General features: G+C 50.8%; 3 protein-coding genes across 3 annotated transcripts; 2 read left to right on the top strand and 1 right to left on the bottom strand.

Moving 5' to 3' along the window:
* Positions 1–888: 888 nt before the first annotated feature.
* Positions 889–3130, top strand: CBY1 (chibby 1, beta catenin antagonist; the record flags this gene model as incomplete). The annotated part of the gene is made up of 4 exons (XM_080626460.1): positions 889–966; positions 1465–1570; positions 2111–2226; positions 3050–3130. 4 exons carry the CDS (start codon positions 889–891, stop codon positions 3128–3130), a joined length of 381 nt encoding a protein of 126 aa, XP_080482586.1.
* A 525-nt stretch (positions 3131–3655) lies between these two features.
* Positions 3656–5555, top strand: TOMM22 (translocase of outer mitochondrial membrane 22). Its single transcript, XM_080620159.1, has 4 exons — positions 3656–3785; positions 3889–4007; positions 4236–4353; positions 4800–5555. The coding sequence occupies exons 1-4, from the start codon at positions 3678–3680 to the stop codon at positions 4872–4874; spliced, it is 420 nt and encodes a 139-aa protein (XP_080476285.1). The 5' UTR covers positions 3656–3677; the 3' UTR covers positions 4875–5555.
* A 470-nt stretch (positions 5556–6025) lies between these two features.
* Positions 6026–16354, bottom strand: JOSD1 (Josephin domain containing 1). The gene is made up of 5 exons (XM_080633885.1): positions 16066–16354; positions 14516–14703; positions 10285–10413; positions 9978–10172; positions 6026–8405 (listed from the first exon to the last, which is right to left on the bottom strand). The coding sequence occupies exons 1-5, from the start codon at positions 16120–16122 to the stop codon at positions 8306–8308; spliced, it is 669 nt and encodes a 222-aa protein (XP_080490011.1). The 5' UTR covers positions 16123–16354; the 3' UTR covers positions 6026–8305.
* Between the last annotated feature and the right edge of the window lie 385 nt (positions 16355–16739).

The following is a 16739-nucleotide window of genomic DNA, read 5'->3' as shown; positions in this document are numbered from 1 at the left end:
GTCATTCGAGTTTGCTGAATTCTAACAGGGAATGACTTTAAAATTTAGAAAAGAAGTGGTATTTTGCCTCTGCAATATAAAAAATATTGGTCATACAGAATCATAGAATCAACCAGGCTGGAAAAGGCCTTTAAGATCATCTAGTCCAACCGTTACCCCAGCACTGCCACGTCCACCACTAACCCATGGCACTGAGGGCACCATCTCCACAGCAGCAACCCGGCGGGTCCGAGGCGGGTCTCGGGGCCCGGAGCGGGGAACCCCCCGCGGCCGCCATTTTCCTCCTCCTGCGGGCCCCGCACCGTGGGGAGGAGCGGCGGAGCGCCCCGCCGTCGCCATGGCAACGCAACGGCCGCAAACCGCTCCCGAGGCACGCGGCAGCAACGGCGGCTGAGCGCGGCGGCACGGACGCGGGGCGCCGGGAGCACGCGGCGGAGAGGTGCTTTCACTCTTCCTCCACCCTCCCGCCCCCCCCCCCCCTCGGCGAAGGGCGATGGAACAGCCCGGCCCGGCCGACCCTGCACCGCGGGGCTGACCCTACCACTGCGGGGGGCGGGGGTGGTGGGGTGATTGGGATATTCCTCATCTGCGCTCTCCCGTCCCGCTGTTTTCAAGTGAGATGCCGGGGAGGGGAAACAGAGCGGGACCATCCCCAACGCTCTGCGGTCCCCCCCCGCCTCCATTTAACCCCTGCGGAGGGGTGGCACACAGCGTGAGGGCCACGGGTACGGGGTCTGATTGCAGGTGAGCACCAGGCAACGCTGTTGGAGTGCTGGGAAAGGGGCCGCCGAAGGAAACCCCAACACCGCCGTCTCGTCACGTCGACGCTCGCAGCCTCCGTCCTCAGAGCGCTGTTGACGTCCATCCTGCTCGGGGAGCCGCGCTGGGATGCCTCTCTTCGGGAACACCTTCAGCCCAAAGAAGACCCCCCCGAGGAAATGTGCCTCTCTCTCCAACCTGAATCTGGTGAGTCCCCCCCTGCCACCATAACCCATACACCACCATAACCCACACACGAGCTCCCGGCTGTGCCTCTTTCCTGGCACTGCTTCTGGTCACTGGTGACAGGATGTGAAGTTAGAAATGGAACAGTATCCCTGTCATGGGAGGGGGTTGGAACTGGATGAGCTTTAAGGTCCCTTCCAACCCAAACCATTCTGTGGTTCTATGAATAGAGCAGGGAAGGATCATCGTCATCCTAGTGCAGAACTGTTTCACCTAAAACTTCTCACCAATGGTCTCTAAGCGCAGGGAGGTGTGTGTGTGTGTTTGAGTGGGAGAATGTGCAGATGTGCAGTGAAAGGACTGCCTTGGTCCTGTGCTGCGGCAGAACGTGAGCAAAGTAGGATTTCATGCTTCAGCACCATCAGGTTCTGTTGGAATGCTGGCCACTGAGAAATGGGGGAGCAGAGCAGGGGGTGGCTTTGGAGTTCCATAAAGTGCAGTGTGATCTTCTCCCTGCAGCTGGACAGATCGACCCGTGAGATCGAGCTAGGCCTGGAGTATGGCGTACCCACCATGAACCTCGCTGGCCAGAGCCTCAAGTTTGAGAATGGCCAGTGGGTGGCAGGTAGAGTGCGGCTCTGCTGGTTCTGATCTGAAGTAGCCATGGCTGGCTGACAACCTGCATTTTGATGCTCAGAGGGCTGGAGCGCATCTCCTGTGAGGACAGGCTGAGAGAGCTGGGCTCGTTCAGCCTGGAGAAGAAAAGGCTCCAGGGAGACCTTATAACAGCCTTCCGATACCTAGAAGAGGCTTACAAGAAATCCAGAGAGGGGCTTTTTACAAGCACCTGTAGTGACAGGACAGGGGGGAATGGCTTTAAACTGGAAGAGGGTAAATTTAGATTAGACATCAGGAAGAAATTCTTCCCTGTGAGGGTGGTGAGGCCCTGGCACAGGTTGCCCAGAGAAGCTGTGGCTGCCCCATCCCTGGCAGTGTTCAAGGCCAGGTTGGACGGGGCTTGGAGCAACCTGGTCTAGTGGAAGGTGTCCCTGCCCATGGCAGGGGGTTGGAACTGGATGAGCTTTAAGGTCCCTTCCAACCCAAACCAGTCTGGGATTCTGTGATTTTAATCTGCATTTTAACCTCCTTCCTTCCTTCCTTCCAGAATCAGGAAGCTTCACAGGGGATCGCAGAGAAATGCAGCGCTTACGCAAGCGAAACCAGCAGCTGGAGGAAGAAAACAACCTCCTTCGGCTGAAAGTGGACATTCTGCTGGACATGGTGAGTCTGTGCCCAGCTGCTGCTGCAGCAGAGGTGCCCAAGCAAAGGGCACTGGGGTCTGTGCCCTGCTCTTTCAGCTTTTCCCTGCTACACAAGACAGATATGATGGCGAAGTGAGGGCAGGAATAAAGGGGCTCCTCTGCAGTAGAGTTTGGCTTTGGTGAACACCATGGCTGATATGAGAGGAGCCCCTACAAGTGCCATGGCTCCATTGTCCCTTCCTGCACAGCGTTACGGCATTTTTCTTGTTAATCTTGCCTGTGCCCTAACAGTGAAACAAAGCAATAACCACCTTCTCTGGTGGTTAAGGTTAAAGTTTGCAGCTGCTGTGACAAGTGGTGTGACATCATTTCTGTGTGCAAACCTTGGGGTGAAAGAATCCGCAAGCCCTAAATAAACTGAAATTCAGCCTTACCCGGAGATGATGCTCAAAATCTGGTGACACTTTCAGTGAAATGGAATGCCTGTGCTTAGAGCACTAAGTGATTTACGCTTTATGTCACTCTGAGCATATACCTCCTCATCCCATTCCTCTTTTGCGCTCTTCCTGTGTTTTAAAACTGGCAAGCAGCTTCTGCGGCTGGGGTGCTGAGCCTAAGCCCAAGCTGCTCTCCAGCTTTCCCCAGAGATGGCAGTGAAGTGTGAAATTTCCTTTTGCTTCCCTCTTGCCCAAATGGGAGCAAACTCCCTTGCTCGGGTGCTGCCTCGCGGCTCTTACGTCTTGGTGACATCTCGGGGGAAGGTTGTGCCATGGAATGGGGAAAAGCTTCTGGCTGTAGCGCAGGGTAGGGGTTGGAGGAGTAGCTCACCCTTGTCATTGCAGCTCTCCGAGACCACAGCCGAGTCCCACCTGATGGAGAAGGAGCTGGAGGAACTAAAGAGCCACAGCCGGAGGAGGAAGTGAAGAAGAGGAGATGGCCATAGGACGGGGGAGCAAAGAGGCCAGCTCTGACCCTCAGTGCCTCCTCAGCACCTTGGTACTGCGTGTAGGTGCTTCATTCCATGGGACTGCAAGTAACGAGGTGCCTCTGGTGCTGTAGGTGCCACGTACTGGCTGGGTGGCACCCCCACACGTCACACCACGATGCTGTCAACTAACACGGATTTTCTCTGAGCACTTTACCTCACTACATTTCCTTAAGAAGAACCATCTCCGGGCACCTTAAAAAGCACAGGACACCCCCTGACCTCCCCAGAACCTGCCCCCTCTGGGAGCCTGCAGGGTGCTCGCTGTTGAGGCTTTTGCATCGTTTACATAAACACATTTAAACCCAGACTCTGCGGGTGTTTGCTATGAGCTACGAGATGGCGAGAACCGGGGAGGGGGGGGAAACCGGGGTGGGCTCCTCCCGGCCGCCAGGTGCCGCTGCCTCCCCCAACGGCCGGGCGGCGGGAGGGCCGCCCTTCCGCTTCCGCTGTCTCGCCGCCCCCTCCGTCCGTGCCTGGTGGTGATGGCGGCCGCGGCGTCCGTGTCCCCGGAGGATCTGCTGCCCAAGGGCGGCTCAGGCAGGGCCGAGGAGCTGGAGGACGAGCTGGAGGAGGAGGACGACGACGAGGAGGTAGCGGGGCAGCGGGCAGCGCGGCGGGGCGGGCCGGGGCAGCTGTGACCCCGTCGGTCGCGCAGGGCCGGGTCGGGCCTGACGCGGTTGTTGCCGCCCGCAGCTGGACGAGACGCTGGCGGAGCGGCTGTGGGGGCTCACGGAGATGTTCCCCGAGTGCGTCCGCTCGGCGGCAGGAGCCACGTTCGACCTGTCGCTGTCGGTAGCGCAGAAGATGTACAGGTGAGAGAGCGGGTCCTGCGGTGCGGGCGGCGGCGGGGCCGCGGCCGTTGTTTCTCGGCGGCGTTGGGCAAAGCCGGACGGGGGAAAGGGGGCACCTCGGGCAGAACTAGGGGGTGGCTTTTGTGTGAGGCAGAGAAAGGGGAAAGGGGGGGACAGGGGGGAAGCTGGGGCCTGCAGGAAGCGGGGAAAGAACCGATTCTTATTCCTAATGTGCTTTCTCGTCAACAGATTCTCCAGGGCAGCTCTGTGGATTGGGACCACCTCCTTCATGATTCTGGTTCTTCCTGTCGTGTTTGAAACTGAAAAGCTGCAGATGGAGCAGCAGCAGCAGCTGCAGCAGCGACAGGTGAGGCGGGAGCACCCCAGCCCTCTCCTCTGGCCCTGCAGGTTCGGCTCAGGGCATTGCACCTCCTCCTAGGTACCTCCTGTTGAAGGAGCTTAGGGAGCGGTTTGTGATATGGTGTTCATCCCACCGGGTGCCCTGGCTGGATGCTCCCAATGGGATGATCCAGCCGATTCCCAGTAACAGATTGATGGCAAACTCCAGCGAACGCAACCTAGCTTTCAACAGGCCAAAATAGGCAGTAAGGGCTGCGCGTGAGCTGAAGGCAGCCAGGTCCAGATCCACCCCACTCTCATTCGGTGTGGGTGAGCTTTGCGCTGGGCTCTCATGGCAGGGGAGGAACTGGTGCCACAGCCTCATTGCCTGGCTGGGCGGCTGTGAGAGGGAGGGCAGTGCACAGCCCCTGTCTTGTTTCCTCGCAGCCCCTCAACTGACCCTTTTCCTTCCAGATCCTCCTGGGACCCAACACGGGGCTCTCGGGGGGGATGCCGGGGGCCCTGCCACCATTGTCTGGGAAGATCTAATTTGTGGAAGCTGCGTTGGATTTGTATCATGTGGGAAGACCTTGAGATTATGATCTATTGAACTGTTGAGTTGTTGGGTCAGGGCATTTTTTTGTTTTTCCCGTTTGTTTTTATTTTTGGTTCTCCTTTGGGACACTGACCTGTTCATAAAGAGAGGGGAAAGCCTGTCCCCCTCTGGACCTGCTGACAGCTCCTGGCTGCTTCCTCCCCCTGTATAGAAGTCGTGAGTTTTTCCTTTTATTCAATCAGTGCACCATAACCAGTCAGAGACTTGAACTGAGGGAATTCAGTTCCTCTTCCAGGCCCCTTGTACTCCCATAAAACCACCCCAGGGGTCAGGTTGGGCTTTGGAAGTCAAGCAAAATGAGTCCTGAATCCTTTGCTGGCTGATGTGGAGTTGAAGGACACTGGTGAGAGGAGGAGGAAGAGGAACAACTTCCTCAGCAGGCAAAGCAAAGGAAGGTGGGGTGCAGGTGGCTGCATCCCATGGAAAACTCTCTCCAGGAAGATGCATCTGCAGAAATACTGTCACGGCGGCTTCATATGTGTACGTATGTGAGAACCGAGGGAGCGGCAGGTTCAAGATGATCACGCTGATCCTCTGCCTCATCAAGCAGAACTTCAGCAATCAGCTGCGTATTTTTTTGTATTGAATGTTAAATAAATCCAACCCGAGCAGTGTGGTTTTAATAAGCGTCCTTTAGGGAGGCTCAGTTCCTTCTGGAGCTGCGGGAAGGGATGAACGCTGCATTGGCACCTGAAGATGACAGAGCAACAAGCTTTGCGCCGCTTAAGGGAGTTCTCAGAGGGGAGTGATAGGACAAAGGGTCTTGGGTTTAAACTGAAACAGGGGAAGTTCAGGTTAGGTATAAGGAAGAAGTTCTTTACTGAGAGGGTGGTGAGGCACTGGAACAGGTTGCCCAGAGGAGTGGTAAATGCTCCATCCCTGGCAGTGCTCAAGGCCAGGTTGGACAGAGCCTTGGGTGACATGGTCTAGGGTGAGGTGTCCCTGCTCATGCCCATGGATGATCTTAAGGTCCTTTCCAACTCACACCCTGCTATATAATTCTACTCACAGAAAGGTTTGTGTAGAAAGGTAGCAGTTTTATAACCAAAGAACAAAAAAAACCTTTATTTTGCCTTTTACATCCTTTACAGAACAATTCAATTGAACATACAGAAGTGATAGGACATTTATATGGATTTTTTTTTTTCCATTTTTAATATTTGGTTAAACAAAATACATCTCTGTAAACAAACCAAGACAAGAGGCTCTAATGAAACCAAACAAGCAAGAAAATAACCTGGGGCTTCCCCAGTCTCAGGTGGGCACTGGGCTGCCTCACCCATCCCCTCAGGCCTGCATAGCTCCCTCCCCTCCTGTGGGGTGTGTGATCCCACTTTCCCTTTACCTGAGCAGCTGGATCTAACCGATTCCCCTTCATGGGAAAGGAGGGGACTAAACAAGGAAAGGAAATAAGCCCCAAAATAGTTGAAAACATCTTTGCATATTGTGCACTGAGCCATTGGCTCGCAGCTTCCATGCAAATGGGGTTTCTCCAAAGTGCGACTATTCAGCATAGAAAACGTTGCTGTCTAGATTTATTTAGTTTATGTGTTCCCCCCTCTTGAAGAAATGGCTTCAAGTCATGAGCAGAATGCCGCAGGCTGCACATCCTGCCAGTAGGAAAGTGTTTAAAAACTTCTGCCAGCTGGTATTGGTCATTGGAATGTGTTACGAAATAGGACTTCTCATAGAAACATTGCGTCTTTAAAACGCATGAGAGCTGTTTTGCTCTCAGCTGTGGGAGGCTGTGACTGCAAAACGCTGCTTCCAGATGTCCCAAACACTGGCATCCCCTCACTATGTGGCCTCTGTTCTCCATTAGGAAGGTGCAGGTTTTGGTGGTCTCTCAGCTTTGAGCACCTGCTCGTGCATTTGCAGAGCTCTTGAGAGAAAAGGGACTTAGACAAGGTAGTTACAACCCTTCCTGCAAGCTCCAACAAGAGAGATGAGACTTTCCTGCAGGATGGAATGGCTTCCTTGGAGCTGTGTCGTGTCCCAGCATTCACTGTTATCCCACGTGTCAAGGAGGGAAGTGAACAACAGCTGAACCAGGAAGTACTGAATGCAACAGAGTCTGTTCCAAATTTGGCATTTCCTCCTCCTGCTGTGGAAGGCATGACTGAGCTGCAGCTGACCCAGAAGGCTTGGAAACAGCCTGTGGGGATTCCTCTTGGTGTCTCCATGCCTGGTCACTCTTCCCCATGGAAATGAGGGAAGGAAAAAGCTGTTTGTCTGTTAACGGAATGTTTGTTGGCCAACACTGAAGGAGAGGTTGGTTCAACATTGGGTCAGGGTCTCTCAACTGCCAGCAGGTTCTAGTGAGCCCTCTGCATCCCCCACATTGTTGGCTAGTAACTATAATAGGGGCACAACCTGAGTGCTGTGAAGGCTGAGCTTTTTCTTTAACTTTACATCTTTCTAGGACATTCTCAGAACCTCCATGACTGTGGGTTAGACTTCTGGAAAGAGGAAAATAAAAGGGAATCAGTTTCTCTCAAAACCCTTTCAGTTTTCTTCCTCTCTCCCAGCAGCCCCCAAACTACTGGGTGACCATGCAGAAAACTGAAACAGATGTTAAAAAAAGAGTAAAAACAAACCCCAAACCACTCACCATAGCACAAAGAAACCCCAAGCAGACTACGGCCTCTCTGCAGTCAAGAAACATGATGCTCCTCAATGACCCTGCACTTGCTGTTTCCATGTCACCTTCACCAGCAGCCACATGCTGTGGAACAGCTTCTCGCCACAAATATCAATCCCTGGAGACACTGGGGAAGGATCCTCAAGCTCCCCAAAGAGTTTATTGAAAGATGATGCTGTTTTTATTATTGTTTCCTAATTCCTGGCACAAACGACCCCTCGGAAGCAGAGGGTGTTGCCGAGCACCGTACCATTCCTAGTGTTTGAGCATGTCCTGAGAGACCTGTAGGAATTGCAACGGTCTTCATGACAACTTGTTTTGGAGGGAGAAGCTTGCGAAGAGGTGCCGGTGTGCTCAGTCCCTGCTCCTCCCCAGCAAGTCCCACCACACGTGGCCTCAAACTGTGTGGGGGAAAGGATGTCCAAAGGCTCCCAGTGCCCTGAAGCCCAGTTTTCAGGAGCGAGCACAGTGCCTGCTATAGCAGCTCACCCGCCTTTGCAATTGAAGAGATTGACTTCCAGTTTCCTCCACGTTGCCCTCAGTTCTCCCCCACCCAGCACCCCCAGTGTCCAGCGCCATTGCCCTATTGCACCAAGGAAGGAAGAGAAGATCTTAACAAAGGAAATTCCAGATGACAGGAGTCAGGGCACCCATGATGCAGGTTTTGAGGATGTCAGTTCAGTGAAGGGAAGAGCTGTAGTGGGAGGACGGAGTCAGCCCAGGTCACACATCAGCTCTCCAGGTCTGATGTGCTTCCACCTCCTCTGGCACCACCAGCAGGAGTTCACAGTTCTTGCCTCTCAGCTGGTGTTTCAAGAATTTCCTGTCATCAAGAGAAACAGAAACAAGCACTATTGAACGTAGAATTCATCACTTTCTACAACTCACGGCAACTAACTGCACAAATATTACAAGAAATGGGAGGTAAGCCCGACACAGTTATTTTCTTATTAAAGATAAATATTAAACTTGCCCCACTAGGTTCTACCCAGAAAATTATCACAGAATCAGACAGATCTTAACTTCAGCAGAGGTCAAGTCTATATAGATGTCACTTCCCAATTTTCTAAGGTGGCAAAAAAAAGAAGTTCAGTTTTTTCAGTCTCCAAGATTAAGAATCCCATTGTACTTGAAAATAATTCCAACAAATCTGGAATACTGGTGAGGAACAGAAAAACCCCAACAAAACAACAATCACTTTGATGTTCTAAGTCATAGCAGCAGCGCACCACCTGCTCATTTCACACAGATCTGCAGCCCCTTTCTGCCCAAAAACTTTTTTTAATACCTAACTTGGATTATCTCCGGTAACTATGAAAGTCAAATCAAGGTTCTCTCTGGTATCTTTTAGCCCATGTTTCCAGCATTCTCTAAAGAGAAAAGCCTTACTTATTGCTGAAGAAGAGCGCACCCAGGATAAAATCCACCAGCAGCTCTGCCCTGTAGTTCCAGAACTGTGTTACTTTACCCCAAAAGTTCACAAAAGGCCAAGCTTCACTTTACCAAGACTTTAACGGCAGGGTGGGCTCTGCAAATACTGCTCATGTGCAATCCCTACCTCAGAACAAGTCTCGTCATGACAGCAAAGCTGCTAGTAGGCTTTAGAACAGGAAGGAATGGAAGTTAAACAGCAACTAAGAGCAGGTGAGACTTTACAGTCAAATCATTCACACCAACCATCTTTTGTTAGGATTGGAGAGGGGAGTCAAGCCAGAAGTGCAGTGTAGGCTTATATAGGGAAATGATACCTAACAGCAGTTTTCCCTTGCTATAGGGGACAAGGCTGCACTTTGAGTCTGGAAAGCCTTTTATTGGAAACATATGCACAGATTGCTGCTAAGGAGGCAAAGGGATGCTGATATTCTCATGTTTGAGGAGAGAGCCAAGCACAGCACATCTCGTCACAAGTGTCACCCACTAATACCAGACTTGGCTTCTATCTTCATTACAGGTGACGGAGCCAGTCACGCAAGACACGAAGTTGGGCTCTCCCCAGCACATAGAGATCATCCTTGCCCAAAGCATTTTCCTAGTTTCATAGAATGGTTAGGGTTGGAAAGGACCCTAAGGTCACCTAGTTCCAAACTCCTGCCACAGGCAGGGACACCTCACACTGGACCATGTTGCCCAAGACTCTGTCCAGCCTGGCCCTGAACACTGCCAGGGATGGAGAATTTACCACTTCTTTGCGTAGCCTGTTCCAGTGCCTCACCACAGTAAAGGGGAATATCACGCAAATGGGGTATCAATCTGAGCAGAGGCACAAGAACCTTATTGCTCTTAAATCTTTGCTATGGAAGGTCAACTATTAATGTTTCAGTTGCCAACTGTTTAAAGGCAGACTGCCCAGCTCCAACAGGGAGGGTTTTGAGGAACAGGATACAAAACCTCCTACCTGAGCTCACTTTCACCTCCAATCCACTCGGGCACCTTGAGTTTGGAGTCGAGGTTGTAGTAGGTGCCTCCCACCTCGCGGACGCAGATCCAGTGCTGTCGCTTAAGGGGGAGCTTCAAGGGGCCCCAGCAAAGGCTGGAGGGCAGGTTCATGATGAAGCCCATCACGTTAGACAGGGCAATGACGTTCACATCCCTGAAAGAGTGCAGAAAACACTGCTAAGACTGTATTCTGGTACTTCAACTTAATCTCTTCCTTGTTTCTACAAACGGCAGCCACTTCCCAGAGTTACATGACATCTCGGTACCTGCGCTTGTCCCACCAAACTGCCTCGTAGCCTTTGGTCTGAAGTGCTGCCATGATCACGTTCACATCATAGTTTCCGTTCCCCAGCATGCTCTTCTTGTGGGGCGTCACCATGGTGTTGGGAGACAGCCTGCAAACACAACAGGAGGCTGCTCGCCAAACCTGCATTCCACAGTCAGAAGGGGCTCCTTGCTGTGTAACCTGAAGCCTGTTTTCAGGGGGTTTGTTTAAAACCAAACTATTCCATTCACCCTTATCATTCAACAAAGGGGCTGAGAGGGCTAAACAGTGTATTAAGAATAATTTTGATGCGCTAAGCTTCCAAAGGTCCTACCTTTGATGTGAAAAAGACCTCTTTCCCTCCCCCGCTCCCTTGAGCTGGTACTTCTGAAGGATGCTTCAATCATTTTTACCTCAATTCATGGTCAGAGTAAATGCCAGTTTGCAATTTAGGACAATGGCTGCTACAGTTTCAGGACTTCAACAGTCAACACCAGTCTTGAAGACTGAATGAGATGACAGAAGGCAGGGTGGGTTGGCTGCAGAAAAGGGGCTGTTCTCCCCCACCACCCCACTGGTAAATGAAAGAAGCACTTGGAAACAAAGCTGTGAAGATATTTGGGTTTAGGAGCTTTCTAAAGCATTGCCGTTGCTATATGGTAAAAAAAAAAATAGATCTGTTGCTGTAGGTAACTAAGCAGATAGCCCTGTTTACATATAAATCTCTTCAGTTTTAATCCATAAGCTTGCCTAGACATCATTTGCATTACTACAGCATCTAGAAATCCAGAATCATAGTCCACCACATTAAATGCAAAATTATGACATCCTTTACACAAATACATATAATGGATGCAAGACAGAACATGGAGACACATGGCAAAAAGAACCCCAAACAACAAACCAACAGTTAGTGACTTCTATTGGTTTGGGGAAACGACAAGAAGGTGAATTATCACACAGGTGAGAGATTGGCTTCAACAGCTGGAAGAGCAAAGCACAGGGGGAAACTGGGAGAAGAGAACAGCAAGGTCATGCAAAACCAATGCAAAGCTCTTTTGTGGTGAATTGCTCTTTTGATTGGTAAGGACTCCATTAGTTCTGCCAGCACAAGGTTCAGATGTTTCATATTGTCCTAATAGCCACATTTTGCCTGCTACTCATGTTAACTCCGTCCCCCAAAATGCCTGATGTTCCTGCACAGTTTTTGCTCACCCTTTAGCACACTGCAAGTTCTTCAGACGTATTTCATCCAGTGAAAACCCTTCAGCATTCCTCCCCTGACAACATAAGGCATTTGTAAAGAAGCAGCAAGCAGTGGATTGAGTAGGGGGTTTCAGATCAACCAAGATTAGAGAGGTTACAGACAGGTAGGTTTTTACATCAGCTGTGAGTTTTCTTGTAGTGGAGCAGAGTACAACAGAACAGCCTGAAAGTGAGTTAAGTACAGAAGGGAGAAACAACATGATGATTGAAAAAGCTACAGCATTTCCAGAGAATGGTGGTTTCCAGTCTCCAAAGCTCTACTGTGTTTTACCAGTCACAGAAGAGACACGACTGGAGGTTGTCACAGCTCTTCCAGCATCTCCATAAAGCAAGATCACTTGGCTACAACAAATTCCTCAAGATCACTGCTTCAACCTATTAATTCTCCTGAGCGTCAGCGAGCTAGGAAAGCCTTCCAATCAACAGACCCCTCCGGGTTGCACAAGCACCCTCTCATGACCCTGCTTTCCAGAGACAAGCTTGTTTGAGAGCAGAAAGAACAAATTTATCTTTCTTCCTTCCTGTAACTTTCAGAGCCACAGAAATAAGATGAAGAGACTAGCAGAGGTGACACTCTCAAAAACCGGTACTTGTGAGCAAATATTCACCAAGAGTTGCCTCAGTGTTTCTACTCACACACACCTAAATCAGGTTCACAAACATCAGCTGAAGGATTTTCATTAGACAAGGAATTAAATTGCCTCCCCAAAGATAACATAAGACAAGGAAAACAGATAAAGTTGGACAGAAAGCCGGGTAATAATCCTCCTGAGCTTTCCAAGTCAGAAACAGTCATCAAAGTGTTGTCTCAACACAACAGGCTCCAAGATTCCTGTCTGCAGTTGTCTTTCCTAATCAGGTCTCAAAACACAGACTTCAGTGAAGTGAAAGTGTTTGTATCTCCACACAATATTTGGAACATGCAGTCTTACTTCCTGCAACAAAAGCTAGTAAAGCATCAAAAAGATGTTTCTTGTCTTCAGGGAAAGAAGACAATCAGAGGGGTGCTTGGACACAGTTTTGGGGTACACTTGAGAGGACAATCATCAGGCTACCCTGTCCTTACACGATGGAATGCAGCATAAGGGAAACTAATGATTAATCAATGTGGTTTAATTGCTGTTCAAGGGATGCGGCAACAGCTACAGAAAGCTTAAGCTTATTTGTGATTTCGTTACCTTGTCAACGCTGGGTTAAAAAAAAAAAAAAAAAATCACCCCACGACGTTTCTGTAGCTTATTAAAAATATTCATCAGTCCTTTCTCAACACCCTGAATATGACTAGACACAAGAAAGACATATGGAACAGTGATGTATAAAGGGCAACTGAATCCACTCTTCTTAAAGGCAAGTCAAAGCTAGACACCCAACAGTTACCCAACAGAGATGCAAAGGTAGTGGCGGTTCTCATGCATAGTTTATAGCTCATCCATTTCTGAGAGGAATTGCCATGTATATTTCCATACCACCATGAGGCTGAACCAATCTGTTTATCCTGATCCAAGTATTAGGATGGAACAATACCAGGTTGGAATCAGAGACAAATTCCCCTTTCTATAGCAAAAGGTCTGACAAGATAAAATACCACAGCTCTTTCTGAGAGGCCTCATGCCACACACTAGTTCTGTCTCACCAAACCCAATGAAAGCCAACTAATTAGATCATCATGCTCCTTCTACCACATGAACTGCCTTTGTTTGCTTCAGGCCGATAGCAATCCATCTGTGATCGAGATTCTGACAATTACCACCCTGAAACAAAACCACAGCGTGCTTACATGAGACAAAGAGTGCCTTGAGCCTGCCATGAACCAGCTCCACTTCACCAGGAAGTTTATTTATAAGGCTATCACAAACAGCACTTCAAGCCGATATTTGCTGTTGCCTACTACCACATTTCTATTGCCAAAGACAGGCATGCGTTTGATGAGTCCATACATCTGGTTTTCAGGAGAGCAGCAAGAGGCACATAGCTTCCTGCCCATCAGCAGCACAGGGGACTGCCACTGCCTCCTCTAGGAGTACCTGCGCAAATGGTGCTACAAAGCATCATTTCCTACCCGTCACAAACACAAGATGCTGTCAACTGCTGGTAACAGATATTCAAGCGTAACTTACATGACGTTTACAACATCTGTGGATCGAATATCAGAGAAGACCCCCTTTTCCTATGTAGTTACTTCATGAATGAAAAGTCACCACAGTTTCCAAAGGCACACAGAGGAAAATTTCCACAAAACATCGAAACAGCATAAAATAAACACTGAGCAAAATATGAGCTATTGTAGAGGCCACATGAACAATATAATTTATCCCAGTAAAACTCCAAAAATGCTTTTATTAATTATCTTAAGCTGCTGGGAAACATTTAGCAATGCCACAGAAAACTGGATCTAGCTACTGAAATTAAATCCAGTTTGACAGAGTATGCAGGGTCTCAACCATAATATTCAAAGAACTCCACAACCACTTGAATAAGGAGTCACTCATTAGGCAAAGCTCCTACTTCCCCAAAAACTCAGAAGTGCTGCAGTACCAAATCAAGAAGATTTTATGATGACATATTTGTCATTCCTGCTGCCTGCACTCTCTCAAGGGAATCCCAAATCTGGTATTAACATCACGATAACATATTACATGAGGCAGGGGCAAAAATACGGAAGATGGGTAGAATGCGTTAAGGTGGGTGGGGGAAAAGACAGCAAAAGATGCATCTGCAATAAAGCCCTTGGACCCAAATTTGGCTGCCAGAAGAGTTTAAGAATCAGGTAAAAAGAGAGAGAATTTCTGCATGGGGTGGGGGAATAAAAGAAGGTGAGGTGTTTAAAAAAGATCCTACATTCAGCTGAAGGCTGTAACATACTTTGAATCCCAGCTTTGCTCTATTCTCCCCCCCAGGTAAGATCTCAAAATTTGTCTGAGCAAGAGGACAAGGCAAAGCTAAAACCAGTACAGAGAGTATCCTACCTCTGAAAAATCTCTTGCAGGGTTTCCCTAGTGAAGGCATTGCTGTCCTGGAAGACGTTGTTGAGAGCATGGAGGGCACACAGCTCCTTACGCTGCTTCTCATGGTAAATATGCAGTGGTGGTGGCTGAGGTGGCTCTGGTGATTCCGATTTGGTTTTGTCACCTTTCCATGGCACACAACTCATTTTCTCACAGGGTGGGTGGAGAGTAGGTGATGAGAAACGAAGGAGGTTGAAGTTTCTTCCTCCACAGTCACAACAGCAGCCCACTGTCCCTTTCTTTTGTAGGCTAGCACTGCTTCCAGCTCCCAAACCCTCCTCTTGTGCTTCAGTTTATTTAATAATTGCCTCTGACAGCTGGTTTTAAAAACCACATCGAGATCTGCAACATAGTTTTCCTCCCTCCACCCATACCCCATAAAATGTAATACTTCCCTCCCCCCCACCCCCCGCTGAAAAAGAAGTCAAAAGATATTAATCCCCTTAGTCTCAAAGTACCAGATGGAATTTATCACATCGCTCCTTTTCTTCCATCTCCTTTAGTCTACAGTGCCACTAACAAGGTACCCAGAGCAGGTAACAAAGAGAGGCCCACCCCCCAAGTGGCAAAGTGGAGAAGATGAAGCCAGCTTCTGGTGCTGCCTATGGGAGCACAGGGTGGTTAAGGACTTATCAGCTGCATTCCTCTATGACTAAATCCAGGCAAGAAGATGCCAACAGCTCGGGAAAGGAAACCGTTTCTTGCTAGGCCACAAAACAAAACACCACCACCCAGGTCCAGGCTCCAGGGAAGGCAATTCCTCACAAGTCACCCTGCACTCTGACAAAGGGAAGTCTCCGTTAGCAATGAGAAGAGACAGCACAAAACCCGTGGGGAGCGAGAAGAGGGCAAATAGCAGGAGGGACCAGCCCCGAGGCCTGCCTCGCACCTTCCCACTCCGCACTCACACCACCACAACCACCACACCACAACAAAAACAAACATCACACCACCCCCGCGGGCGGCAGCCGCTCCCCACAGCCCAAACCCAGCCCCACAGCCTCCGCCTAGCGCTCCCTTCCTCCCCCTACCACAGCCTCAGCCGCCTTCCCGCCCCTCAGGGCTCGCTGGCGGCCTGAGCCTCCTGCCCTTCCCCTCAGGAGGCACCCAAGGGCAGCCGCCGTGGGCCGGGCCCCGCCACCTTACCCGCTCCTCAGCCCCCCGTCGCCCCAAACCGACGGCCGTTAACGCATGCGTGCGAGCCTCCGCTCGCTCTGCTCTTACACACACCCCCCGTGACCCCTTTCCCCCGCCCCCTGACGTTAACAGGCGGCCCGAGGGGAGAGGAGGGGGGTGGGCCTGGCTTTCCTGCGGAAGAGAGAAGCGGTGTCTGCTTCTCGGGTCGTCCGGGAGCCGCACAGAGCGGCCGGGTTCGCTGCCTGGGCGGGGAATGCCCCGTCGCGCAGCTCGTTCCCGGCCCCGTGGCTGCTTTAACCTCAGGCGGGTTAATTTCCCTCCTGAGCTCCAATGTCCCTCTCGGCCGCGGGGTTAATGATAGCGCGGAGACTCACGCGGCGATAAATAAGCCGAGGCGGCTGGAGCAGTTTTACCGCCTGGTGAATAAACATCAATCCTTCCTGCCGAGCTGGAGCCTGCGGCGGGGGAGCGGGCGGGTGGCCCGGTGGAGGCACAAGACACGCCGCTTCCCCACCGGCCTGCCCACAAAGCCCCTCATCGGCAGGCCTTCTCCCCAGTTGTCCCCTCACGGCCTGAACGCGGAGCGTAACGGCCTTCGCCGACCCCAGAACCGGCCGAAGCTACTCGGCAACATCCGTCTCCTCAGCGGAGCGCCCGCTGGTTGAGGGGATCCCCGGCGCGCTCCCTCCCCGCTCCATTGGCTGGCACGGCTGTCTGTCAAAATATCCTCTTTCTCATTGGTTTCTCCTCAGAGAAAGCCCACCCACCAGGGCGGGCCTTCTCCGTCTTTCTTAGTCCCACCCACTTGCTCATGTCTTCTTATCTGATTGGCCCTTAGTGAACTTTGTCACAAGGACCAGCTCTCCTATTGGCTAGGACGCCCTGGACAAGTCGAGCGGGCTCTGGTGTGTCTGTATATATAGAAAACAAGCCGAGCTGGCAGTGGCTCTCCCATTGGCTTCGCGCGCTTCGCAGGGGCGTGGCCCTCCTCATGAATAACCATTGACCCGCCCACCGTCGTCATGGCTACGGGCTAATTACCCAGCTC

Source organism: Psittacula echo, assembly GCF_963264785.1.
Source record: "Psittacula echo genome assembly, chromosome: 1".
Lineage (NCBI taxonomy): Eukaryota > Metazoa > Chordata > Aves > Psittaciformes > Psittacidae > Psittacula > Psittacula echo.
The sequence above is the reverse complement of the archived record's forward strand: the minus strand, read 5'-3'. Positions and strand labels throughout refer to the sequence as shown.

Coding starts and splice junctions, on each gene's coding strand:
- TOMM22 (XM_080620159.1), top strand. CDS start 3,678: ATGGCGGCCGCGGCGTCCGTGTCCCCGGAGGATCTGCTGCCCAAGGGC. Junction 3,786..3,888: donor AGGAGGACGACGACGAGGAG/GTAGCGGGGCAG, acceptor TGCCGCCCGCAG/CTGGACGAGACGCTGGCGGA. Junction 4,354..4,799: donor AGCAGCTGCAGCAGCGACAG/GTGAGGCGGGAG, acceptor TTTTCCTTCCAG/ATCCTCCTGGGACCCAACAC.
- JOSD1 (XM_080633885.1), bottom strand. CDS start 16,122: ATGTTTATTCACCAGGCGGTAAAACTGCTCCAGCCGCCTCGGCTTATT. Junction 10,414..14,515: donor CTGCAAGAGATTTTTCAGAG/GTAGGATACTCT, acceptor TTGTGTTTGCAG/GCTGTCTCCCAACACCATGG. Junction 8,406..9,977: donor GGAGGTGAAAGTGAGCTCAG/GTAGGAGGTTTT, acceptor TCTTGATGACAG/GAAATTCTTGAAACACCAGC.